The sequence below is a fragment of the Peromyscus maniculatus genome, chromosome 8, assembly GCF_049852395.1.
Source record: "Peromyscus maniculatus bairdii isolate BWxNUB_F1_BW_parent chromosome 8, HU_Pman_BW_mat_3.1, whole genome shotgun sequence".
Classification (NCBI taxonomy): Eukaryota; Metazoa; Chordata; class Mammalia; order Rodentia; family Cricetidae; genus Peromyscus; species Peromyscus maniculatus.
Genome location: NC_134859.1, coordinates 55,725,799 through 55,753,725, shown reverse-complemented (window position 1 = coordinate 55,753,725; position 27,927 = coordinate 55,725,799). Strand labels below are relative to the sequence as shown.

General features: G+C 42.1%; 1 protein-coding gene across 1 annotated transcript; it reads left to right on the top strand.

Moving 5' to 3' along the window:
• Window positions 1–77: 77 nt before the first annotated feature.
• Nup88 (nucleoporin 88) lies at window positions 78–27,736 on the top strand. The gene is made up of 17 exons (XM_006994105.4): window positions 78–383; window positions 3,980–4,149; window positions 5,623–5,748; window positions 6,764–6,850; window positions 10,060–10,236; window positions 12,196–12,382; window positions 13,610–13,757; window positions 18,576–18,674; window positions 20,127–20,217; window positions 22,902–23,003; window positions 25,193–25,351; window positions 25,802–25,927; window positions 26,039–26,104; window positions 26,213–26,293; window positions 26,534–26,660; window positions 26,758–26,876; window positions 27,505–27,736. The coding sequence occupies exons 1-17, from the start codon at window positions 78–80 to the stop codon at window positions 27,566–27,568; spliced, it is 2,235 nt and encodes a 744-aa protein (XP_006994167.1). The 3' UTR covers window positions 27,569–27,736.
• The last annotated feature ends 191 nt before the right edge of the window (window positions 27,737–27,927 follow it).

Genomic DNA, 27,927 nt, shown 5'->3' with positions numbered 1-27,927 from the left:
CGTGAAGTGCTGGTCGCGGATTGGCTTACGCGCCGCGGCGGGCTGCGCTCCCAGAACCGAGAGCTGTTGCGTTCAAGATGGCGGCCGCCGAGGGGCCTGCGGGTGACGGGGAGCTGTGGCAGAGCTGGCTCCCCAACCACGTCGCGTTCTTGCGGCTCCGCGAGGGCCTGAAAAGCAGGAGCCCGGCCGAAGCGGAGAAGCCAGCGGCCTCGACTTCTCCCTCGTGCCCTCCGCTGCCGCCGCATTTGCCGCTGACGAGAAACCTGGTCTTCGGCCTCGGAGGGGAGCTCTTTCTGTGGGACGCAGAAGACAGCGCCTTCCTGGTGGTTCGCCTTCGCGGCCCCAGCGGGGGCAGCGTGGAGCCCCCTCTCTCGCAGTACCAGGTGCGCCAGTGCGTCTGGAAAGCGACCCTGGGCGGGCCCCCCACTCGGCTCCTGGGTTCGCTTCCCGTCCGGGTGGCGTGGCTCGGCCGCGGGTGTGCCAGCGGACTGCAGCAGGCGTCTCTCGGGAGCATCCCGCTTCGAGGGGAAAAGCCCGCCTTCCGGATCTTTATTCCGCTCCAGCAGGAGTATTGTCTCGGTCACTGCCAGGCACTTGGAGGAACTGGTGTTCCGAGTGCCTGGGAGAAAAAGAGAGGTCCGTGACGAGATACATGGTCGGTGCTCCGGGGGAGACAGCAGTTTTAGTGACTTGGCCCAAAGAACCCTGCTTAAAGATGTGGCACATTCTTTGGGTTGATCGTGAGCTTTAGGACGGGTTTGAAAGGACCACGTTGCCTGACTGAAATGAAAAAAGGGAGTCCCTGGGTTTGGGTGTTGGTTTTGCCCCTTTGGGCGCGCGCTCAAGTTGGAAGGGTTGGTTCGTTTGTTGCAGTGCAGGGAGATCAACACGCGCGCACATGCGCACACTCCCATTAACGCATCCGTAGGAGAAATGCACACACCTTCACCTCCACCAGGGCAAGCACAGGCGTTCCGGCTCTGAGCTAGGTCTTCATACCTTTTTGATTTGATGAGCCAATGAATGACATGTGAAGGTTGATATAATCAGAATTATTCTAGACTTGCTGTGACCGAATACTGCTTTATTGAAGTGTTCGTTTGTAGTAAACTGATTCTCTTTTAAAGACTTTCCCCCCAAGCTAGGCGGTGGTGGCACACGCACTCAGGAGGCAGAGCCAGGTGGATCTCTGTGAGTTCGAGGTCAGCATGGTCTAGAATGAGATCCAGGACAGGCATCAAAACTACACAGAGAAATCCTATCTTAAAACAAAAAACAACCTCCCCCCCCCCAGTATTTTATTTATATACACACATTTATATATGCACACACACACATATATATGTATATATAACATAATTCTTTATTGATACTTTGGGGATTTCACAACATGTACCGCAATCCTGCTCACCTTCCAGTCCCTCCAAATCTGTCCCTCACCCCTGTAGCATCCCCCCCAAAAAAAAAATTAATTGAAAGGAAAAAAAAACTACTTTGCCCCTCCATTAGAGACTTTTTTTAAAGCCAGGACTGGTGCACAGGTCTTTAGTCCCAGCACTTGGGAGGCAGAGGCCAGCCTGGTCTACATAGTGAGTTCCAGGACTACATAGAGAGACCCTGTCTCAAAAAGAAAAAAAAAAAGGAGCAAGCAAACAAACAAGGAAAAAAAACCCAAAATGTGGCATTCATTCCAATGCATGAGATCTGCTGTGTGTCCTCGACTAATTCTTGTTGCGAAGTGATTGATTTTAACAAGGTGCAGCCAGTGCTCTTGAGAAACTTGGTCAACATTTACACATTTACCTGCTGTAAAATACCCATTAAGAATAAGTATCAGAAATTCATGCATTGTTTCAATTAATTATTTATTTTCTTTTGATTTTCTTTTCTCTGGTCTGAAATCACTTATGTAGCCCAGGCTGGTCTGGAACTCCTGCCCAGTCTCTGATTGTTGAGATTACAGGTCTGAACCAAGCCAGTCTGTGTGTGTGTGTGTGTGTGTGTGTGTCTGTGTGTGTGTGTGTGTGTGTGTGTGTCTGTGTGTAAGGTGATCCTATGTTACCAGATGGTGTGTTTTTGTTGTATTTTCTCATTTGTAAACACCAAAACAGAGACTGTGTCGACCTTATTTCTTTATGTCTAGCACTTGACCTAATCTTAGAGCATGCAAGAGCTCTGTTAATATTTGGTGACTTTGTATTTGTTTTTGTGTGGGTTTTTGTTTTTTTTTTTTTCCCCCCAAGACAGGGTTTCTCTGTGCAACCACTCTGGCTGCCCTAGAACTTGCTCTTCAGACTGGGCTGGCCTCAAACTCAGAGATCAGGCAGATCCTGGTCAGAGCTGGAATTAAAGCTGTGCACCACCACTGCCCAGCTCTGCAACAGGCATTTAAAAACAAACTGGCTTAGAGATACAAAGGCAATTAGAAATCTTATTATATTCAAAAAAGCCTTATCTTAAATGATTTTGGCTTAGCATGATTCTCCATACAAAGGTAAATAATATATTGACAGTCTCATCATTATTTACTAAGAGTAAAAAGAAAAGAAAGTAGTCATCCGAAATGGTCATGAGAAAAGAAATAGGAAGTACCAGTGTAAAAGTGAGTATTTTTGAGGATGTATGATGCTATCACAAATTATTAGAACTCCCTTAAAATATCACTCTTTTATACTACGCCCACATAGATAAATCAGTACTGTTTGCTGCAAAACTCTTGAAGCTAATCTGGGCTTTCACTTTGTAGCATTGGGTGGCCTGAAACTCAAACAGAGCCACCTGTATCTTCCTCCTGGCTACGGGAAATAAAGGTGGACACTACCATAATTGGCCTGAAGCTATTCTTTATTCTACAGTACTGTTTATAAAATGTTATCTTTTTTTTTTTTTTTTTTTTTTTTTTTTTTTTTGGTTTTTTTCGAGACAGGGTTTCTCTGTGTAGCTTTGCGCCTTTCCTGGAGCTCACTTGGTAGCCCAGGCTGGCCTCGAACTCACAAAGATCCGCCTGCCTCTGCCTCCCGAGTGCTGGGAAAATGTTATCTTTTATTAATACTTCTAAACTTATTTGTTCACTAAATATCAAGAGTCTGCTTGATGCCAGGAATACAGAGAAGAAAAACAAATCTTAAGTAGTTTTTGTGAGGTTATGTGAGGAGGCAAGTTTTTGTGTTTTGTTTGTTTTAGGTTTTTGTTTTGTTGTTTTGTTTTTTGAGACAAGGTTTCTCTGTATACAGCCCTGGCTGTCCTGGAACTCAGACTGTAGACCAGTTGGCCTCAAACTCAGTGATCTTCCTGCCTTTGCCTCCCAGAGTTCTGGGATTAAAGGCATGTGCCAGCATACTGCCTAGCTAAAGTTTTTTGTTTTGTTTTTAATTTTCTGTTTATGCATGTTCTGTCTGTATGTGTGTGCATGTACTATTCATGTGCCTGGTACCCACAGAGGCCAGAAAATGGTTACAGAACCACCATGTAGGTGCCAGGAATTGAACCCAGGTCCTCTGGAAGAGTAGCCAATGCTTCTTATTAACCACTGAGCCATCTCCAGCCCTAACACTTATTTTTTTTTTTTTTTTTTGTGTGTGTGTGTGTGTGTGTGTGTGTGTGTATGAATGAATGAATGAATGAATGAATGAATGAATGAATGAATGAATGAATGAATACAGGTGCTCCAGGAAGCCAGAAGAGGGTATCTGATTGCCTGGAACTGTAGTTCCAGACTGTGAACTAAAATGTGAGTGCTGGGAACCAAGCTCTGGTCCTCTGCTAGAGGAGCAAGTGCTTTTAGCAGCTAAGTCATCTATGAAGCACCCAGAGATAGTTTCTTGGGGAATAAACAGTTAATACAACAAGTATTAGTACTTGTCCAGAATGCTGTTATTTTGTAACTATAGAAAATTAAAGCATGATTATGGTTTCAAGCAACTCCCAAATATATTAACATTAAAATTAACTATTTTTACTAAATTGCTTTAATTTTCAGAGATTACTTTGCATAAATCCACCCCTGTTTGAAATTCATCAAGTCTTGTTAAGTCCCACGCAACATCATGTAGCACTTATAGGAATGAAAGGACTTATGGCATTAGAATTACCTCAAAGATGGGGAAAGGATTCTGAATTTGAAGGTGGAAAAGCAACTGTGAATTGTAGGTAAGTTGCATTTCCATTTAGTGTTTAACTGTAACTTGCTTAGATCAGAGGTGGTTGAAATGTATTTTGGGATTCTACTATTAGAACATTTGAGCATTCATGTGATCCTGCAGACTGGCTTCCTGTGTTGCTATTGCTGTTACCATTTTTGTTAATGTGTATGAGTGTTTTGCCTTCATTTATGTAAGTGTACTGTACTGCTTGTGTGCCTGGTACCCAGGAAGTCTAGAAGAGAGTGTCAGATCCCCTGGAACAGGAGTTACAGATGGTTGTGAGCTGCCATGAGGGTGCTGGGAACCAATCTTGGATCCTCTGCAAAAGCAGCAGGTGCTCTCAACCACTGAGCTACCTTCCCAGCCCCTTTTGTTACTACTTTTGAAGAATACTGTATTAATATTTATTTGTAATTACAAGAAACAATATCAGTCCATTATTTTTACAGAAATAGCCGAAATTTTGCAGTTAAGTGCATGAGCTTAAGAACTATTCACATATTGAAGTAAAGTGTGTGGATTAAGGACTTTGTTTATTGATTAACATCTTTGTTCCAAGATACCATTTATATGTCAGGACATTTTCTGGTCATTGCACTTTGTACTGTGACATCATAAATGTACCATGAGCTACTCATGCCCTAAGGTACATCAGTTGGTCAGCTGCCAGGTGTTCAGTCACAGAAAGAAAACATCTAAATTAAGGCTCATGGCTTCTTCCAAGTTTCAAAAAAAAAAAAAAGAAAAAAACAAGGGGGTGAAGGGAGTCTTAATACCTAGTGTAACAAAGCCTGCCAAGTAATAGCCCTTCCCTGCTTCCCTGCCCCACACAGGGGTGAACCTGGAACTGCAGAAATATGATGCCCAACTTTCAGTTTCATTTTTATACACACACACAAAAATTAAAAAATAAAAATTCAGGAAAGTGGGAATCTAAAATGTCTACTGAAAAGAATATAACGTAGAAACCTAGACTTACCTTTACCTCTGTAACATAAAGAGAGTCTACTTGAATTGCTTAATAGTATTTAGATCACTGTTTCTTAATTTTCAGAATAATCGTATCTGCCCTTATAGTTTCCTTACTACATTGATTCGCAAAAAGACCAAACAAGAGGCAATATCAAAACACATTTTTAAAGAGCTATATAAGCTGGGTATGGTAATACACAAATGCAATCCCAGCCCTCAGGATGCTGTGCCAGGAGGATTTGCTGTGAGTTCAAGGTCAGCCTGGGTTACATTGTGAGGGCTAAGCCCTAGCCAGGCTATGTAGCAAGATCCTGTCTGAACCAGCAAAACCAAAATATATAAAACATATTACTGTAATATAGAAAATATTTGCACTTTGGTTTCTTGGATAGGTTCTTGGAATGCTCTCAGAATGACAAGAGAAGGAAAGGAACAGTGTTACAGTAGGTTAGAATGTGTTTCTTCCAAGTTCTACACACAAATGTTTTTGAAAATTGTTTTATTTTAGTACCACGCCAATTGCTGAGAGATTTTTCACCAGCTCTACCTCTCTGACTCTGAAGCATGCTGCGTGGTATCCAAGTGAGATGCTGGATCCCCACATAGTGCTGTTGACATCAGACAATGTGATAAGGTGACCTTTACCTTTCCTAGTTTACCTTGTGAATGGAAAAGCGTTGTGTCTTACTACTTATTTACTGAATAGTTGTTCGGGATAACACAAATAAGTCACTGAATGTTGTAATGTTTTTATCTGATTGCCTATTGTAACCATTCTCTCTTTCTCTTTTTCCCCCCTTTGAGATAGTGTCTCACACTGTGTGGACAAGGCTAGTCTTGACCTCACAGAGATCCACCTGCCTCTGCCTCCTGAGTGCTGGGAGTAAAGGCTTGCCTCCTCTCATTCTCCCCCTCCCCACCCCCTTCCAAATCCACTCTTCCTGTTTCTGTTGAGAAAGGGGCCGGCCTCCCATGGGTATCAACAAGCATGGTATATCAAGTTGCTGTAGGACTAAAGGTGTGGGGAATGGAGTTCAGTGGTTCAGTGCTTATGCTTGAGTTCTTGGGTTCCATCCCTAACGCTGTTATCCACCCCCCACCCCCCAAAAAAAAATGTTGCTAAAGATAGAAAGCATTTCTTTGGGTCATAAACTCCCCTTCTGCATGGTTAACTAGAGGAAATAGGCAAGATCTTTGGCAAAGAGATGATTTAAGAACTAGTAGGAAATTCTTTATAAATTGTTTAGATTTATTTTATGTGTATGGATGTTTTGTACATATGTGCACCTCATGCATACCTGGTGCCCATGGAGGTCAGAAGAGGAAGGAACCCCACAACTAGAGTTACAAACGGTTGTGAGCCTCCATGTGTGTGCTGGGATCAAACCCAGCTCCTCTACAAGAGCAACGAGTACTCTTAACTGCTGAGCCATGTCTCCAGCCCCTGGTAGGAAAATACTTAAGAACTGATTAAATTGTTTTGATGAGATAATGTCTTACTCTGTAACCCACACTGGTCTGTAAATGTAGCCCGGAGTTCTTCGTGGTCCTCTCGCCTCAGCCTCTCAAGTGATAGAATTACAGTGTGAGCTACCCTGCCTGGCATCAGAGAGAACTTAAGTACTATTTTCTTTTCTTTTGACTGCTAGAATTTACTCTCTCCGTGAGCCTCAGACACCCACTAAGGTGATTGTACTTTCAGAAGCAGAGGAGGAAAGCTTAATACTCAATAAAGGGTAAGTTTTTATTTGTCACAAAAATGTTGACGTTTTTTTCTTTTCTTTTGTTTTCCCGAGACAGGGTTTCTCTGTGTAGCTTTGCCTATTTCCTGGAACTCGCTTTGTAGACCAGGCTGGGCTCGAACTCACAGAGATCCGCCTGCCTCTGCTTCCTGAGTGCTGGGATTAAAGGCGTGCACCTCTGTGCCTGGCCTTTCTGATTATCTGTGCTCCTGGCTTCTTTTGTTTTCTTACCTACTACATGTCCTGGCTTACTCTTAATGGAATCATCCTTTGAACTTGCAGAACCCAACCCTCTGGCCTCCTGATCAGTCTTTCTGATGGGCACTACACATAGTCAAATACAGTGTGCACACTTAGAATGAAAGCTAATGTCAGTATTTTTGGAATTTACATTTAGTTATCTTCATGTTTAGTTTTTCTTGTTCTAAATATAATTTCTTGAACATTTTATGCATCTTTATTCTGTATTTGATACTTTGTTTTTTGTTTTTGTTTTTCAAGACAGGGTTTCTCTGTATAACAGCCTTGGCTGTCCTAGAATTTGCTTTGTAGACTAGGCTGGCCTTGAACTCACAGAGATCTGCCTGCTTCTGCCTCCTGAGTGTTGGGGTTTAAGGCTTGTGCTACCACCACCCAGCCTGTACTTGACACTTTTAATACTTGAAAGTCTTAATGGGAGTGATAGTGATATACTAAGATCTATGTTTGTTCTTCTCCTGACCTACAGTCAGGTTGCTTTCCTCTTCATTGATGATCTTTTACTGGGAACTTATATTTACCTGATCTTGAAGTGTGGGAATATTGAGATTCTGAGTTGAGGGTTTATTTCTCTAGGATGAATTTATGTCTACTGCTAAGAGCCAGGGGTTGCTACAGCCTGGAACTGTTTACTCCCCAGTTGTCCCAGCCCTGAAAGTTTCACTTAAATGATATGAAGAAATACAGTACCAGCTTAAATTCCAGTGCATTTCTTTCCATAATAGGGCAGGACCTAGCTCAGAGGTTAATTCTATTCTGGAGTCTGGGTATTTTCTGTCCTGTAGTGTGTTTCTGGAACTAACCTAGTTAGGTGATAGGGTTTTGTTTGTTTGTTTTTGACAGGCACAGTATGTATATAAGAGTCAGTAGAGCAAATACAATGTTAAGTACTCTGATCTGGCATCAGTCAGCCCACCTGGTTCCAGTCTAGACTCTGCCACTTGCCTTCTATGGCATCTGGGAAAGTTTTCTAATTGTGCTAAGCTTCATTTCTGTGACTATATTCCATGAATATAAAAAATTGACAGTGCTCATTTCTTAGGATTATTGTACAGAGTGAATGGGATCATTCATTAAAAAGTGCTCACCACCTGGAATATAACTTAATGGTAGAGTACTTACCTATTGTGTGCAAGGCCCTAGGCTCAACCCCTAGTATCAGAATGAAAGATTGTTTAGCATTTGTGTTGGCACAGAGTATTCATTCATACCTACTTCCTATCAGCCAGTCAGTCTGTCCGTCTGTCTTTAATTTATTTACTGTGTGTGTGCATACACTGATGTTGCATGAATGTGTGTACTCCTGCATTGATGTATGTGTAGGCCAGAGGCCAACTTGAAGGAGGCAGGTCTCAACTTCTCCCATGAGTAATCCAAGGATAAACTTAGACTGTCAGTCTTGGAGTCAAGCACCTTTACCCACTGAGTTCCTCCTTTGTTTCTTGATACAGGTTCTCACATTGTAGCTCTCGCTGACCTAAGAGCTTCACTATGAAGCTTAGGGTAGCAACAGAGTTGTAGCAACCTTCCTGCCTCAGCCTCCTGAGTGCTGGGATTGAGTATAATGAAGCTTCAGTTAAGTTTAGTGACTTAGGAGTTATTTTATTTCATTAACTTCTCTATTTGTTCCATTATCTTGATATTTCTCATATTCTGATACCATATACTTTTCCATGTGATAAACTAAAATATGGTATTTACACCTTTAGGTGATGTTGATTATTTAAACTGTGAAGTTTTGGTTGTAATTTACCCATACTCATTAACCTTTTGTTAAACAAAAATCATTTTGGGTAACAAATTATACCAAATTTTAATATACATAGGCACCATGGTTTTATAGTCCCTTCCTAACTATACAGGTAATGCATATCTATTTGGGAAAAATAGAAAAAAAGCATAGAGAAAGTGGAAATCCTTTATACTCTATAGCCTGTGTCCAGCACAGCAGCCAAAGGAATACTTAGCTTCCCTTTCGGTGAGATCACTTACTTACCTGTTTTCTACACCCTGAGCTATGTGATGCCCACAGGCTTACCTCCTGACTTCAGTTCACCGTCATTCTTCCTACTGTGCCCTTGCTCTCCAAGCCCCAGATGCCCTGGCTTCTTTGCCATTCCTTAAGCATCACTATCCACCCTTAGACCCTTGGTGTGTATTATTGTATTCAACTGCTCTTTCCCCAGATAACTAGACCAGGTCCCATACTTTCTTCAGACCTGTGCTCAGATGTCAGCTTCTCAGAGTCCTCCTGTGCCATACAGGCTACTAAACAGCACTCCTGCAAACACCATGTGACCCTCCTTTTTCTTTATAACACCACTTTCTTTCAGAAAAAAAAATGACACACTTCAGTAATCTCAGCACTCAGAAGGCCAAAGCAGAAGGATTGTTACAGTTCAAGGCCAGCCTGGGTTATAGTGTGTGACCCTGTCTTAATAAAACCAAAAGTAACAACAACAACAAAATCATTTCCTGAATGTGTTGTTTATTTTTGCTCACTCACTAGAAAGAGAAGTGTTTCTTTAATTTGCTGGTTTATTTTATGAACAGTGCATAGCACATAGTAAGTAGTAAATGTTACTGGAATAAATTAATTTGTATTCATCTGATTTTCATCCTTTTTTGGTTTTTAGAGACAGTTTCTCTGTGTAGTCCTAACTGTCCTGGATCTCACTCTGTATCCCAGACTGGCCTCAACTCACAGAGATCCGCCTGCCTCTGCCTCCCAAGTGCTGGGATTAAAAGTGTGAGCCATCACCTCCCGGCTCCATTTCTCTTTATATTTCTATATATGTGTTGTTTGTGTGTCTGTATTTAAACTATTTCAAAATTCAAATTTTTCACTAATTACTATGGTATTAATTTGTTTATTAATAATTTAATTTATTTATTCTTCATAATGGTTTTTGTTTTTAACAAACTTTTTTCGAATCTCTTTGCAGAAGAGCATATACAGCATCTCTAGGAGAGACTGCAGTTGCATTTGACTTTGGGCCACTGGCAGCAGTCTCAAAGAATATATTTGGACAAAAAGGCCAAGAAGAAGCGGTGGCATATCCACTGTACATCTTATATGAGAACGGAGAGACCTTCCTCACCTACGTTAGTCTGTTACACGTGTAAGTTAATGCAGTAACCAGTGTTAGTGTATGCATCATCACTGTTGAACTTGATTGAGATGCACATTCCTTCCTGTGTTCCGGGTATAGATGAGAAATGGTACAGATTATTTGATTGTCCTCTTCCTTGTTTTTTTAGGGAAGTTGTGTTAAGAAAAGACTAAATTTGGCTCACAAAGTCTAGATAACTGAAAAAGCATTGTTTCTCTTATATAAACAAGTTAGCATGGGTATGATTAGATGTAATCTGATGTCTTGCATTGAAATTGTGGAGAAAGCCATGTGTACACATGAACATATAAGGACTCATTTCCTAGTACTGAGACACATTAAGTACTAAAAAGGAGACACTATCTATTTTGACTGCAGGAGTTAGGGGAATTTTTGCAGAGAACTGATGTCACATGGGACTAACAGTCTCAAGCAGGATTAAATGAAGCGACAGGAAGGGTGAGACCATTTTAGTCACAAGGGTATCCCATAGAGTATACAAATAAGCACAGAAGCCATTCAAAGTTCAGTCATTTGACATCTTGGTCTAGAGCAGTGAATTCGGGTACAAAACAACAAATACTGCAGCTGGAAAATTGATGGAGCTACATTTCTAGGTCATGAACATGGTGAGGTCTGTTCTGGAAGACAGGGAGATTTCTGAGCAGAGTAGATGGACAGGGAGGGCTGGAGTGGTGTAAGTTTCTATCCAGTACACCCAGGGTTGGTTTGTTTGTTTCTTTGTTTGTTTGTTTTTCAATGTCAGTTTTGCCTTTTTGTTGTTGGGTTTTTTGTTTTGTTTGGGTCTTGGGTTCACCCTTTGAGCCCAGAAAATGAGAGAAAAATGAGAACAAAGCTTAGGAAGGGCGAGTTCAGAAAGGTAGAGAACACGACCAGAAAAGAAACTGTTAGGAGTATTGACACTGGTAAGCAGCCAGGCGGGTGGTGCAGGTCTTTCATGGCAGCCCTGAGGAGGCAGAGACAGGCAGAGTTTGAGTTTGAGGCCAGCCTGGTCTGTATAGTGAGTTCCAGAACAGCGAAGGCTATATGGAGAGACCCTGTCTCAAAAAAAAGAATGTCATGCGACAGCAGTAGTTACCCAGTGATAATGAAGCGGTCAGGTTAGACCTTTGGATTCATAGGTGATCTTTGCTGGGGTACTGTCAGTGGAGTGGGAAAAATGGAAACCAGGCTACATGTGTTGGTACATGCCATAACTTCAGCACACAGAAGTCTGACACAGCAGTTCTGAGTTTGAGGCTAGCCTGGGCTGTGTAATGGGACCTTGTCCTTTTTTTTTTTCTTCTTTTTTTTAAGATTTATTTTTATTTCATGTATGTGTTTTGCCTATATATATGTGTGTGTACCATATGCATGCAGAGGCCAGAAGTGGGCATCACATTCCCTACAACTGGAGCTACTGACAGACATTCATAAGACACCATGTGGGTACTGGGCATCAAACCCAGGTCCTCTGCAATGGTAGCCAATGCTCTTAATCACTGAACTATCTATCCAGCCCTTTGTCTCTGTTTTTTCTGGTGGTAGTGATTACTGGGGATGGAACCTCTGATCTTAGCACCACCAATAGATGCCAGTCATGCCCCTGAACCTCACAGAATGACAGTCTACAGTGTCTTCAAAGGTACAGTGGCATTGTAGAATCCTAGCTCTGGAGGCTATGACAGGAGGATCAAGAATTAAAGGCAACCTAGATTACATAGGACTTTGACTGGAAGGAAGAAACCAAATGAAGCAAAAATCTGGAATCCCTTCAGGCATTGCTGCTTTCCTTTCAAGGGAAAATGATCAGATCAGGAATCACTATCGCTGCGATGTGAGTGGAAAAATGAAAAATAGAGACCTTTATTTGAAGTTACAGTAGCTGAAGGAAGACAAAAATCAAAGAGTAGGGGGCGATTGTCTTCTGTCGACATTTTCCTGATAATGTTTTCATTCTTCCATTAGCCCTGGGAATATTGGAAAGCTGTTGGGGCCGTTGCCCATGCACCCTGCAGCTGAAGATAACTACGGTTACGACGCCTGTGCTGTACTCTGTTTGCCCTGTGTTCCCAATATCTTAGTGATTGCGACTGAGTCAGGAATGCTGTACCACTGTGTTGTCCTGGAGGGGGAGGAAGAAGACGATCAAACAGTAAGTGCCAAGCTGGCGCTGCTACGTTTCACATCTCCAACAGCAGGTGCATTGTGAGAATAAGTGAAGCAAAACTAAGAGTTCCAGTGGAAAGAAGTTAGAAGAACATTGCCCAACTTACCAGTCCACGAAACTGTATTTGTTTTCTGATCTTGTTTCACATCCTGTGCCAGTAAATTGAATACTCCAGACAGAAGTCTGCTCTTGGGGCTGGAGAGATGGCTCAGTGTTAATGAGCACTGGCTGCTCTTCAGGAAGATCCAGGTTCAATTCCTAACACCCACAAGGTGGCTCACAACTGTTTGTAACTCTAGTCCCAGGGGATCCAATGTCCTCTTCTGGCCTCTGTGGGCAGCAGGTATGCAAGTGGCGCGGAGACAGACATGCAGGTCAAACACTCATATACATGATGAAAGAAAAGCTTGAACCATGCTTGTTTTTAAGTTTATTTTTTGATTTTCTTCAATTTACGTTTAAAAAAAAGACTTATTGAGAAAATGGCATCTATCTGCTGGAACTGAAGTTATAGATGGTTGTTAGTTGTCATGTGGGTGCTAGGAACTAAACTTGGGTCGTCTGCAAGAGCAGCCAGTGTACTTAACCTCTGAGATATTTCTCTAACCCCTGTCCTTTTATTTTTGAGACGGTGTTTTACTATGTGGCTGAGCCTGGCCTTGAACTTACACTATAGGCCAAGGTGGTCTCTATCTAGAAATCCTCCTGCTTTGACTTTCCCAGCTAGTGCTGGGATTACAAGTGTGTGCCCAATTTCCTACACACTTATTAACACCACTGTTAACGGTGATTCTGGCCTTCTTTTTTTATTTTGGTTTCTTGAGACAAGGTCTTTCTGTGTAGCCCTGCCTGTCTTAGAACTTGCTATGTAGACCAAGCTGGCCTAAAACTCACAGAGATTGGTCTGTCTCTGCCTCCTGCGTGCTGGGATTAAAGGTGTGCACCACACTCAGCTTGACCTCTATATTCTAGTCCTTGGTAACAAAGAAAGACCTTTGTATCACTGGGCTTGCTTTTCCCCAGGCTTCTGTTTTTGTTATGTTGTTTAAGGATCACAGGGGAACTAGATGTTTAAGGACTGGGGTGGGGGTAGAACTAACATTTGGAAGGGCTAAGTGCCCAGGTTTTTGCTTCTGTATTTGTGTACCTTTTTTAATTCATATGAGAGGTTGAAATTTCAGTCCTTTTTTCCCCCCTTTGTGTTTTTAACAGTCAGAAAAGTCCTGGGATCCCAGGGTTGACCTCATCCCTTCTCTGTATGTGTTTGAGTGTGTTGAATTAGAGCTTGCCTTGAAACTGGCATCTGGAGAGGATGATCCCTATGCTTCTGACTTTTCCTGTCCAATTAAACTGCACAGAGGTAAGTAAGGTATTCACTAAGTGCTGGTCTTCTATCCCATTGTATTTATACTAACTTAGCAATGACTGCCATGGAGTTTATTTGTGTGATCTCAGCTTTTGGAAAGTTACCACTGTGGATTCTTTTGGACTTTAGTTACTACACAGCACGTTCTTTCCAAGGCAGACTCAAGTTTTAACATACTCATCTTCATTGTGGGTCCACTTTATTATTGTGTGTGGTGTTTGAATGTGTGTGTGTGTCAAGTTTGGGTATCAGAGGACAGCTTTCTGGATGACTCTGTCCATTTTACATGGACTCTGGGATCAGGCTTGCGTGGTAGGCATTGCACCCACTGAGCCACCCCACTGGTGCCACCCACAAGTGTAATGATGACTTTCCCTGATCCCAACAAAAGCTGATTTCGTAGCCTGGCATAATGTATGTACCTATAACCTCAACACTCAGAAGCCGGAATCAAGAGGCTCAAGGCCATCTCAGCCTATATAGTGAATTCAAACCAGTATTCCTTATATAATAAGCCTGCAAGAAAAAATTCGCTGAGCATGTCTAGTCTTCTAAGCAATATAAACATTAAGTATATGAACTTGATAGAAGCCGGGTGGTAGTAGCACACGCCTTGGCCGTTATTATTAATTTTATTTATTAAGTATACAATATTCTGTCTGCATGCACACCTGCAGGCCAGAGGAGGGCACCAGATCTCATTACAGATGGTTGGGAGCCACCATGTGGTTGCTGGGAATTGAACTCAGGTCCTCTGGAAGAACAGTCAGTGCTCTTAACCTCTGAGCCATCTCTCCAGCCCCAACACTTAAGAGTTTTATGGCAAAAGTAAAATGGCTTAAATGTTGGCTTTAAAAAAAACCTTTTCGAGCCGGGCGGTGGTGGCCTTTAATCCCAGCACTCGGGAGGCAGAGGCAGGCGGATCTCTGTGAGTTCGAGGCCAGCCTGGGCTACCAAGTGAGTCCCAGGAAAGGCGCAAAGCTACACAGAGAAACCCTGTCTCGAAAAACCAAAAAAAAAAAAAAAAAAAAAAAAAAAAAAAAAAAAAAAACCTTTTCTGTTATATCTCAATATTAAAGATTTTTTTCCTCTAGATTTTAATATCCCAAATGGTTTGAAAGAATATTTTTAATTCTGGTAGATCAGGTAAGCTGGTTTGAGTCTTAAGTCTTAAATTTATACAAAAAAAATTTTTTTTCAATGTTTTATTGTTCAGACAGAGGGCTGATTTGACAGACAAGGTTTGGTTTGGCTTGACTGACACAAGGTCTTGTGTAACCCAGGCTGGCCTAGAACTCACTGTAGCCCAGGCTTTGCAACTCACATTCTCCTACCTGCCTGTATCTGCTGAATGCTAGGATTCCTCATGAGCTGCCCACTCAGCCTTTTGTTGTTATCTGAACAGGTCAGTGTGCAGCACAGTTGGCTTCCAACTGGGGATTCTTCTCCCTCCTCCTCCCTCCTGTGGGCTGGGATTACAGGCTTTTACTGCCAGGCCCAGCACCTGTAAAAGTGTTTAAAAGTTATCAGAACTCCAGTATATACACCAGATCAAACATGACATCCATCAGCTTCACAAGATTAACTTAACTGTGAAATCAGAATTAAAAAGTGAGACTATTAATAAAAAAGCTTTAACTTAAGTGGTTATGAATTGTTGTTGCTATCTTATCAACTTTATTATTTTTTCTGTATTTTGTTTTAATGTTTTTTCAAGGTGTGTATGCGTGTGTGCGCATGCACATACACATGTGCCAGAAGAGGTAGTTAGGTCTCCTGGAACTGGAGTTAAAAGGAAGAGCAGTATATATTCTCAACCAATAACCTATTTTTCTAGTGAAATAGTCCATTTTAATTTTTTATTAGGTTTATCCGTTTTATTGTATGTGTGTGGGTGTTTTGCCTGTGTGTGTGTTTGTGCATCACATTCGTGGAGACCAGAAGAGGCTGTTAGCTCCCTTAGAACTGGTGTTCCATAAGGTTGTGAGCTGCCCTCTGGGTGCTGGGAAATGAATGGGGTGGAAGAGCCACTGGTGCCCTTAACCTCTGAGCCACTTCTCTAGCCCCTCTTTAGAAAATCTTATTGTGCTGGGGATGTGGCCAGCAGTAAGTGCTTGGTTAACATATACAAGGCTCTGGGTTCAGTCCCTAGCATTACATAAACCAAGGCTGTGGCATGTGCCTGTAATCCCAGCCCTCTGGAAATAGAGACAGGAGGATCAGAAGTTAAAGGCCATTCTCAATCTCATAGCAAGTTTGAGGTCAGTCTAGGCTACATGAGACATGAGAAAGGGGAAGGTTGACAAGCTGAGAAGATAAGGATACTTGTCACCAAGCCTGACAATCGGAGTTGGATCCCCAGTACTTATATAAGGAGAGAAGTGACTTCTGAAAGGTGTCCTCTGTCTTCCACATGTATGCCCTGGTATGTACATACTACACACACACACACACACACACACACACACACACACACACACACACACACTTACTTGCATGCACACACTATAAATAAAATTTAAAAAGCGATCTTAACCATAGAGATAAATATTTATAAGAAGAATAGGAAATCGAGAGAGTTGAACGTGGTGGGGTGTAGTTGTAATCACAGCCACTCAGCAGGCTAAAGATAGCTTCTAGGCTCAAAGGAGGTTATATCTTATTTTGCAACTGCTTATTGTTTCATGATGGGACTATGTACTGAGCAGTGTGTGCATGGCTTCTGCAATACCTGTGCTTTGGTAGTGCAGCTCTACTTCAGCTCTGTACTCAGTAGATGTGTGCAAGCATAGGATTTTTACAACTACCCTGTTTTTCTTTTCTTTTTTTAATTATTTTTATTCTATGTGCCTTGGCGTTTTGACTGCATGTGTGTCTGTGTGAGGGTGTCAGATCTTGGAATTATAGACAGTTGTGAGCCACCATGTGCTTGCTGGGACTTGAACTCAGGTCCTCTAGAAGAGCAGTCAGTGCTCTCTTAACCGCTGAGCCATTTCTCCAACCCATTATTTTTTCTCCATTTTTTTTCTTAACCTTTAGAAATATACTACTATGGCAGGGGAGGCACATGTGGGGGCACAGATGCCACAGGCCATGTATGGAGGTCCACAAAGTGGAGTCAGTCCTTTCATTTTACCTTTCCTTGGGCTCTAGGGATTGAACTTGTTGCCAGGGTTGGTGGCAAACACCTTTACCTGGTACTTGCTGAGCCATGTTGCCAGCCCCAGAGCTACCATTCTTTTTTCTTTTCTTTTCTTTTCTTTTCTTTTCTTTTCTTTTCTTTTCTTTTCTTTTCTTTTCTTTTCTTTTCTTTTCTTTTAATAAAGGAAAATTCTTTAGTAATAGCATGTTCTAGTTCTGGCTAATGCACAAATGGGAACTGGCCTTGAATAGAAATTCCCCTCAGCTTTCATAAATTCACACAATATTATACTTCAAACAGTGTAACATATTTTGCAGAAACAGAAATTCCAAGGTTTGGTTGTTTGGACAAATGGGGAAATCTACAGTGTAAACTACTGTGTAAAGTTCTCCTTACATAGACCAGGCCTGCTTTTCCTAGGCAGCTGTTAACCAGGATCATCCTCTCTAAACTGCTTGTTAGAGGCAGTTTTACTTTTGTGTGCCTTAGTGTCTTCTAATTCAGTTTATCGGTAAGTCCTTTTATCAGGTCAGTTCACGGCTTCCATTTCTTTCTTCCCACAGGGTTGGCATGACAGGTTTGCACCATCCACATAGCCTGTGTCTTCCGCTCTGCTTCCACCTACATATGCCTTTACTGTATTTCTACCTTTTATAAAACCACTGACGTATCTCTTTTATGTGTGACACTAAATTCAGTCTTAAACCATGAGGTGTTTTCTTAACTTGAACTTGGTCACAGAGTGTCCACAAGGGATGTGCTGGCTGATCTTCCCTTGACTTTGCTTGTCTCTTGGTGTCGCCTTTGGTTTCCTTCCCTCCTCCTCCTCCCACCTTTGCTCTGCCTAGAAAGAGAACTCTTTATGATGACTTCTGTTGACTACTCTTGGTATTGTCCCCAATGTGTAACTAGTTTCTTTTAACAAGATTCCAAGTTTTTGATTTTGTCAAGTTGTCATCAGCATACAGCCTTTGGTTCATGATTGCTTCTCTTTTAGAGCATCTGATTCTTAGAGATTAAAACAAAAACTCTTAGCCCTACAGGGTTTTATCCGAGAAAGGTCAGTCCCAGAAGTCAGAGGGCCTCAATGGGATCATGGCCGTCTTCTGAGTCCTGAGCTATAGGATCTTAAAACAGTATGTGTAGAGTTCCATTCTCAACCACCCTTACTTTGAACAACTTGAAATAAATGTGAAAAGGATGAATGGTTTACCTGATAGGAAATACTTTTAGAAAATTACACTTGGGGCTAGGGATGGTGTGGTGCACAACTTTAATCCTCGCACAGGGAGAGGAAGGTAGATCTGTGAGTTTGAGGCCAGCCTGGCCTACATACTGAGTTAGGCCAGCCAGGGAGGGCTTCATAATGAGATACTATCTCAAAAGAAGTATGAAAAGAAAATAATATATAGATTGTGTCTGATGTTTTTAATACTTGTCAATTTGAAAATGGAATTCAGATTAAAAACTTTCAAGTCCCTGACAACAGTGAAGATCCTGTAGATAGCAATTGCATCACCGTGTGTGTAGACAGCAGTTGCATCACCGTGTGTGTGTGTGTGTGTGTGTGTGTGTGTGTGTGTGTGTGTGTGTGTGTGTGTGTAGAGGCTACTGGGTAAATTCTTCAGTTTCCCAGTAGCTGCCTTTATCTTTGATGGTCCCACTTGCAGATCCCAAGTGTCCTTCGAGATACCACTGTACCCATGAAGCTGGTGTGCACAGTGTTGGGCTCACTTGGATTCATAAACTTCACAAGTTTCTTGGATCAGGTGAGTTTGCTAATACTGTGTATTTCCCAGTAGTTTTCAGAGGTTCTGACAGAAGGTAGTTTGAAGAAGAAAAAAAAAATAGAACCAGTGGAATTAAACGTTCTTTGGAAGGATCATCATCAGAACTGATAAACGTTTAGCTAGATAGACCAACTACTAAAACAGAGAAACTAAAATTATTATAGTCAGAAAACAAGGGTAGATTATTGTTAGGCTTACAGAAATTTAAAATCATAAGGGAAGAGTGAACATGGCAGTCAGAAGGCCTAGATGAAATGGAGAGCCATCAGAACTGACTGGAGTAGGAAAGGGGGTAGAGGGGTAGACTACTTGCCCAAGACCTTTTAAAATACAGATTCCTCATGAGCTTCTCCAAAAAAAACAGCACTTCTTACCTCAACCTGTGATACCAGAACCAAACAAAATATACAAACTAGAGGCAAATATGTCTGACAAATACAGACACAAAAAGATTGAGTAACTATAGTAATTTTAGTTTTTCTGTTTATTCCAGAAATGGAGGGTTTCTTTAGCGTCCAACATTGTAGTGTGTTAATATATAGAATACAAGGGAAAAGCCATATATGTTCTTCTCAGATATAAAAGACTTTAAGAATATTTAACATATTTTCATGTTAAAAACATTCAAAAAGGCTGGGATATAGCTCAGTGGTAGCTCATTTGCCTAGCATGTAGAAGACCTTGATTATAATCCTCCGCACTACTTAAAAACTATAATCCTCCGCACTACTGACAAACTAGTCTTAGAAAGGAATTTTCTCAAAACAATAAAGAACACTTAGGAAAACCCGACAGCTAACACCATAGTTAATGACAGACTAAATGTTTTATCTTTTTTTAAATATATTTATATTTTTTTAGAATTTTATACGTGCATACAGTGTACTTTGTTTATATTCACCACACATGCACACACATACATCTTCCCCTAACTCCTCTCAGATCCACATCTCAAGCCCCAACTTCATGTCCCTTTTTTTTTTTTTTTTTTTAAATAACCTATATCCAATAGGGTTGCCTACTTTCTCATGTGTATGGGACCATATATTAAGACAAGCTCTCCAGGTGGTGGTGGTGCACACCTTTAATCCCAGCACTTGGGAGGCAGAGGCAGGTGGATCTCTGTGAGTTCGAGGCCAGCCTGGTCTACAGAGTGAGATCCAGGACAGGTACCAAATCTACACAGAGAAACCCTGTCTCGAAAAAAATAATAAATAAATAAATCTCACCACACCCTATGAAAACTGCCTCACCCTCTTCAGCAGCCAGCAGCTCTCAGTAACTCCTCAGCTGGGGTCTATTTGAGAACAGTACCCTCTGTGAGAAGCAGTGGCTTGAAACAAGAACTTAATTGTATTTAACAGATGACAGCATTTTAACTTGCAGTTCTGTCTAAGCACCGGTTAATTTCTGTAATACATTCCTTTGTAGATGAAGAAGATAAGGATAGTTTACAGGAACTTGCTGCAGAGCAGAAATGCTTTGTAGAGCACATTCTTTGTACAAAGCCATTGCCATGCAGGTAAGGACCTTCTTTCTCTGTTTACCCAGAAAATAACTGTCTTGGTAATTATGACTTCACTTGTAAAACTATCATAATTAGCCAGGCGGTGGTGGCGCACGCCTTTAATCCCAGCACTCGGGAGGCAGAGGCAGGCGGATCTCTGTGAGTTCGAGGCCAGCCTGGGCTACCAAGTGAGTTCCAGGAAAGGCGCAAAGCTACACATAGAAACCCTGTCTCGGAAAACCAAAGGAAAAAACAAAAAACAAAACAAAAAAAACACTATCATAATTATCACGTATTTATCTGTGCTTCAGAGTCACCCTATTTCCTATGTCCTCCAATTCCAGCTTTCCATCTTCTCTTAACCGATGTTTATTTTCTTATCAAATTACTTCTTCAAAGGTGGTTCTCTTAATTCCCCAGTCTAATTCTGGGCTCTTCTGTTGTCTTTGTACCACCCCACCACCCAACCCCTGCAACTCTGTATACACACACACACACAACAACCCCTGCAACTCTGTACACACACACACACACACACACACACAACAACCCCTGCAACTCTGTACACACACACACACACACACACACACACACACACACACTATGATTGCAGTCTCTATCTTTTTATTAGGATTCTCTGTTGGCTTTGTCTGGGTAAATGAATAGATGTAGTACCCTTTGGAAAACCAGCATGTAGAAGAGAAGATTTGGGAAGATGCTGATGTCCCTCTAGAAGACCTTAAGTAGAAGAGCCTAATAGGCAATTGTGTGTAGGTCTGAAGTTTGGAATGGTCTGGAGTAGTAAAAGTGTCAGTGTTGGAACTGTTATTCTGAAACATCACCCAGGAAAAGGTCCGGAGTCAGATAAGGAGTCCTGAGAGAAGCAAGCGACACATGATTGTGAGGGGTGAGTGGAGCAGCAGATCCCAGGAAGGAAACTTAAGAAAGGGGTTCAGAGAATGGAGGGAACCCAGAGTGGAGGTGTGATGAATATCAAAGAGAAGCTATTTGCAAGAGGACACAGTAGCATTGGATAAGCACTGACGGGCAATAGACCATAAAGACTGGGCAATGTACTGGAGGGATTGAGGAATGACAGACAGTAAACTGTACCAGGCTGAAAAGTGAACAGGGAACTGTATATTAGTCTTACTTGGCTAGAGATGGCTCTGAAGTTAAGAGCGCTGGGCTGCTATTGCAGAAGACCCAGGTTCAATTCCCAGCACCCACATGGCAGTGCACAACCATCTGTAACTCAAGCTACTGGCAATATGATGCCTTCTTCTGGCCTCTGCCAGCACTAGGCACATACTTGTTATACAGACATACATGGAGGCAAAACCCCCATACACATAAAATAACTGTTTAAAATGAAGTCAAGGCAAAGACATGACAGTGTGAAAATAGGACTAGTGATTACCTATGAAGAAGGATGGCTATGATCAGAGACATATGCAAGGTTCTATGGCCGCTCTGCCTCCTCCCCTTCCTTTTTTCTTCATTGAACCTAGGGCCTTGTGCATGCTAGGGAAACATTCTGTCACTGAGCTGTAGCCTCAGTTTTGCATTTTAGTTATTGGCCCAGTACTGGTTTCATGGTCTAAATGCACACCTTTATATATAGATTACATACTGATAACTGTATAGTTCACTGAGATATATAGACTTTTGATTAATTATAGTGTGTGATGGTTATTTGCAAGGTTTGTTTGATGGGTTTTTTTTTTAAAGATATATAATAAAGTTTATTTTAAAAAGAAAAAATGGATGGGGAGGTGGGTCTTTGGGTAACAGCACTTGCTAAACAAGCTTGAAGATCTGAGTTCAAACCTCTAAGTAGATACAAAAAGCTAGGTATGGTCATGTACTCCTATATGCCCAGCTCCATTGTAGGAGCAGAACCAGGAGGATAGCTGGAACTTGCTGGTTGCCAGCCTTGCTCACTGAAACCCTGGCTCAAGGGACTAGAATGGAGCTATTGACTACACAGTTGTGTGAACAGGCACTTGTGTATATACTACGTACTCATACAAGATTGCTGTTACAAATAAAGAACAGGTTAAGGGGAGCCAGTCTGGAGCACAGTGAAGCTTCCCATAAAGCCACAGTGGGGAATGTTTTGAATGAACAAAATGAGACAAAACACGAGCCTGTCTATAAGCTGAGAGGAGATGCATAATAGAGCCCTCCAACTATACAGTTGATGGCACACTACAGATGTGTGGTTAGACACAGGTAGAATGGACGTGCAGACAGACCAGTAAGTAAAGTTTATGGGTGGGGACAACAGTTCCCATTTAAGAGCCATGGATTTTCCCTCACCTCTGGTAAAAGGAAGTAGGAAGGAAACAATGCTATGCACACTAAATGACATGAGGTCCTTGGCAGGTGTGGAGTCACTGGGTGTGGTTTCTGAGCAGTTTGTAGACATTAGAAGTACTAGATTCACCAAGATAGGTAGGCCTTAGCAGGGAGAAAGAGATTTTTATCCCTGGGTAATTGGTAAATACTTATAGATTGCTAAGTGGGAGCTTGGTCTAAACTGATCGGATTATGTTTTCAAATCACTGTGGTGGTTACTCCACTGACATTCAGGATGTCACGGCCCCAAAAGACTGTGGACTCAATAGCATGTAGTTGCTGTTGGTTCTGATGCATTTGCTGCTTTGTGACTTAACTGTGACTCTCTCTCTCTCCAGGCAGCCAGCTCCAATTCGGGGATTCTGGATCGTCCCGGACATCCTGGGGCCCACGATGATCTGCATCACCAGTACCTATGAATGTCTCATAAGGCCTCTATTGTATGTGTAGAGTTCACACAACTCTAATTCTGCCAAATCAAAGCTGGGGAAATGCACTCAGTAACTGGTTTGAGGCTGTCTATATGGTGTATGGTTTGGCTTGTGAACTGGGTGGGATATAGCCATCTCTGAAAGGTGTCCTTTTAGGCATGGTGGTGTTTTGTCTTGTTTTGCCATCTCATAACTGAGAATCAGAGCTTTTGTTTCTGAGATGGGGTCTCAGTCTGAAGTTATATTGGCCTAGAGAAGTCCCTACCTCATCTGGGATTACAAGCCTGAATCCCTGCACCCAGCTAGATATTTTTTCCCAAGTACAGAGAACTAAGGTGGTGCACTACACATTGTGATTGAATTTAATGATGGTTCATGTCAGGCTCAGATATAAGGTGTTCTCCTGCGTGCCCTCCAGGACACATCAGACAAGCCCCTAAGGAATATACTGATCTCCACTTAATAGAAGAAGGCTTAAACAAGTCACAGGTTGCACATAGCTCTCATGCAAGTGAAAGTCTGTCTGGTCCCAAATTCTGTACTTAATTTATCTCTCTTTGTGCCAGTCTCAGAGGGACATCAAAATGTGCAACTCTGAGGAAAGAACATAAAGCTGAGTTCATGTTAAATTGTAATCATCACTTTCCTTTTCCAACAACCTTGGGAGGTCAAGGGTTTTTTTGTTTGTTTTTGGTTTTTGTTGTTTTGTTTTTTAAGATTTATTTATTATGTATACAGTGTTCTGTCTGCATGTATGCCTGCATACCAGGAGAGGGCACTACATCTCATTACAGATGGTTGTGAGCCATCATGTGGTTGTTGGGAATTGAACTCAGGACCCCTGGAAGAGCAGCCAGTGCTCTTAACCTCTGAGCCATCTCTCCAGCCCAGGAGGTCAAGTTTTAAAAATGTAGAAATAGACATGAAAACCAAATCACTGGGGTGTCAAATGTGAGTCCCTCCAGTCTCTTGATGAGCATTCTGAGAAGGTGCTTCTGAATACTGACAGTGTGAAGTGCTTACATTCAGTTACTGTCCTTGCATGCTCTTTAAAGACTGACCAGCTGCTGGGCAGTGGTGGCATAGCCTTTAATCCTAGCACTCGGCAGGCAGGTCTCTGTGAGTTCGAGGCCAGCCTGGTCTACAAAGTGAGTTCCAGGAAAGGCACAAAGCTACACAGAGACCAGTTACATTATTTGACAAGGAAAAAATATAGGTATGAATTTTATGTTGCTCTATATTTAAAAAAACACAAATTCTAGCAACTTGAAACAAAAGAGTCACTAGAAAAATATTTGCCAGTGGACCAGTGAGATGCTTCAGTAGTTTGCCACTGACCCTGACAACCTGAGTTCAATCTCCAGAACCCATGCAATGTATTTACCTATTTTATTTTTTTGTTTTTGTTTTTTGAAAATGGTTTCTCTGTGTATCCCTGGCTATCCTAGAACTAGCTCTGTAGACCAGGCTGGCCTCAAATTCACGGAGATCTGCCTGCCTCTGCCTCCAGAGTGCTGGGGTTAAAGGTGTGCGCCACTGCCACCACCGCCACCACCACCTGGCACCTTTAGTGTTTTAAATAAAGCCTGGTCACACTATTTGGACAATAGAAACATCAGTCTCAAAGAGGAGAGAAAACTCTTAATTAGATGGTTACCTTTTAATCATATTTCTGCCATTTGCCAAAAATACAAGTTATCTGTATATTAACACTTATTTATAAAACTCTTTCAAATATGAATTGCCTTCAAAGTATGTTACGTACTGCTGAGGTTCACGGTCCTTCGGAAATTACCTATGGAAATGTTTGCTCTAGAGTGTAATTTTTAGAAATGAAGTTATGTAGAAATAAATATAGTACACAACAGTAATCTGGCCCCACACCAGCATTTATCAAATATAAACTATGCCCCAAAAAGGAATGGTAAGTATTATAGTGCTGGCTTGAGCCCTTTGCAAGAGGATTTGCCATGGGATTTACTTGTTTGAGTTGCCTTGATCTTTTCAAAAAGAATTTTAAAGAGGTCAAAATGCTCAGACAAATGGCTAGATAGGAGCTTCCCAAGATGACCTTCCAGGACAGAAGGCACGTCCTTGTACTTTAGGTCCTCGTGTCCATGGGTTTTTGTAAGTGTGCTAAAGACATCCTGTAATGCAACAACTGGCTCCATAGTGGACCTGACTTATTTGCTTTGCAGAAGTACAGTTCACCCAGCATCTCCTCCCCTGCTGTGTACCCGAGAGGATGCTGAAGTGGCAGAGTCTCCGCTGCGCATCCTGGCCGAAACCCCAGACTCCTTTGAGAAGCACATTAAAAGCATCTTGCAACGTAGTGCCGCCAACCCAGCATTTCTTAAGTATGGGATTTGGGACATACCAGTTTTAAGAATGGGCTTTTTCTTTAAAGTGGGGATTGAACCTAGGGCTTTGTGTGCTTGCTACCAAGTGTTCATCCTTGCTTTTGGCCTTTTTTTGTCCTTACTGTGGTGCAGTGGGAGAGGACATAGCCACATCTCATCAGCTAGTCAGAAGTGGCACCTAAAAAGTGCTAAACGGGGGTGATAACTAGCTAGGTCTTGCCAGGTGTGGTGGGGCACACCTTTAATCCCAGCACTCAAGAGGCAGAGGCAGACAGATCTCTGAGGCCAACCTGGTCTACAAAGCTAGTTCCAGGACATCCAAGGCTGTTACATGGAGAAATCCTGTCTCAAAAATCCAAAACAGGAACAACAAAAAAAGTAGCTAGGATTTGTCTGTTTGGTTATTTTATCTGGCTAACGAGAATAATGACAGAAACTGTTCTAAAGGTCATCTGAAAAGGATTTGGCTCCCCCTCCCGAGGAGTGTCTTCAGCTTATCAGCAGAGCCACCCAGGTGTTCAGAGAACAGTACATTCTCAAGCAGGACCTGGCCAAGGAAGAGATTCAGCGGAGGTACAGTGTCCTGTGTTGTACAGCCACTGGTCCTTGCTAGGGGTGGCTCAGTGTAATCACCTGTGGAAGCCTGGCTTTCCATTAACCTTTAACTACTACTTTTTTTTGAAGGGTCAAATTATTATGTGACCAAAAGAGGAAACAACTAGAAGATCTCAATTACTGTCGTGAGGAGAGGTAGGTGTCAAAACCAAAGAGGAGAAAAGAGTGAGGAATAGTGGAAGGCATCTCACTCAGGATGCTGTGCCACATCAGATGGACCCCAAGAGATTTTCATTCCTCCAGGAAAAGCCTACGGGAGATGGCCGAGCGCCTAGCTGACAAGTATGAGGAAGCCAAAGAAAAACAAGAAGACATCATGAACAGGTGGGTGCGCCATGACGCATCCTCCAGTTCCCTCTGCTCAGGATCAGTGATGTTACCAAGTGTTGGGTACTCCCAGTGTCCACACACTTACAGAGCAGAACTCCAGCCCTTCAAGTGTCAGGAAAGACCACTGTCCCCTAACTCCTCTGTGCCCCAGCTCCTCAGACACCAAATTCTTGAATTACAAACTCTGTTTCTGTTATAATTTGCAGTCTTAACCCGCATTTCCTTTTTCTAAAGGATGAAAAAAGTGCTTCACAGTTTCCATACTCAGCTCCCAGTTCTCTCCGACAGTGAGAGAGACATGAAAAAAGAGTTGCAGCTGATACCTGATCAACTACGACATCTGGGCAATGCCATCAAACAGGTGAGAATGGGTGCAGGTGGCTAATATAGTTTTGTAAAATGTGAACAGTAAAATAATTACCATAGTCAAAATATCTATGATCTGTTTGGTACTTAAGGTTACTATGAAAAAAGATTATCAACAGCGAAAGATGGAAAAAGTGCTGAGTCCTCAGAAACCCACCATTACTCTCAGTGCCTACCAGCGAAAGTGCATCCAGTCCATCCTGAAGGAAGAGTAAGTTGATGTTTTCCAGTGAGCTACTGGTGTGAGACAATTTTTCCATGGCAGTATACCAAAAGCTGCCTATCTGCCTGGATAAGAATCCTGATCTGAGATCTGCCTGCAGAATGGGGGCATGATAGACAGAGGCTTCAATGAATATGGTGGGATGAAAAATCGTGGCTCTCCTATAATACAGTTTTGTTGTGTAATGAAAAGTACGTCCCGGGAATGTGGTTAGCAGTGTTCCTGGGGCTGTACTATAGCTCAGTGGCACAGCATCTGTCTAATGTGTGATGCCTTGGGCTTAGTCCCCAACACCACACAGACAACCACCACTGTCCACCTGAAACCCTTTCAAGCTATCCAGTATTAAGAAAGCCATTCTTAAGTCTATTGCAACACTGAGAGTTTAAATTCTTAGACTCCTGCACATGGTGCCAGACTTTAATCCCTGCACTCTGGAGGCAGAGGCAGACAGGTCTCTGAGTTTGAGGTCAGCCTGGTCTACAGAGTAAGTTCCAGGATAACCAGGGCTACACAGAGACTCTGACTCAGAGCTGGGAGTAGGGGGAAAAAACATACAACTCAGTACTAATGGCTCATTCATTTGTTTTAAGTGAGTTATTTGATGATTTTGCAGGGGTGAACACATAAGGGAAATGGTGAAGCAAATCAACGATATCCGAAATCACGTCAACTTCTGACACGGCCTGAAGTGAGCACAACTGCAGACTTACAAGCCCGTGCTGTCAGACAGACAGGTAGCACGATCTAATTTATAAAGAAGCATTGTGGATAAACTTTGCTGTGGTTATTCTTTTGTTATGCCTTTTGTTTTGTAATATTTGAATAAATTTTTATTCAGAATTTGACTTTGCATTATAATTAATGTCTATGATTTATTTTTCAAAATTCAGCTGCACATTGCCAGATTAAGCTCTGCATCTTAAGTAGTAGCATCAAAACTACCTCCGAAGGGAGCCAGAACCCTAGGATGCAAAGGAAAAGGCCACACAGTCTCCTCAGCAGCAGCTCTTTTAATGTGAATACTTTCTTAAGGACA

Coding starts and splice junctions, on each gene's coding strand:
- Nup88 (XM_006994105.4), top strand. CDS start 78: ATGGCGGCCGCCGAGGGGCCTGCGGGTGACGGGGAGCTGTGGCAGAGC. Junction 18,675..20,126: donor TCACAAGTTTCTTGGATCAG/GTGAGTTTGCTA, acceptor ATTCCTTTGTAG/ATGAAGAAGATAAGGATAGT. Junction 26,877..27,504: donor CAGTCCATCCTGAAGGAAGA/GTAAGTTGATGT, acceptor ATGATTTTGCAG/GGGTGAACACATAAGGGAAA.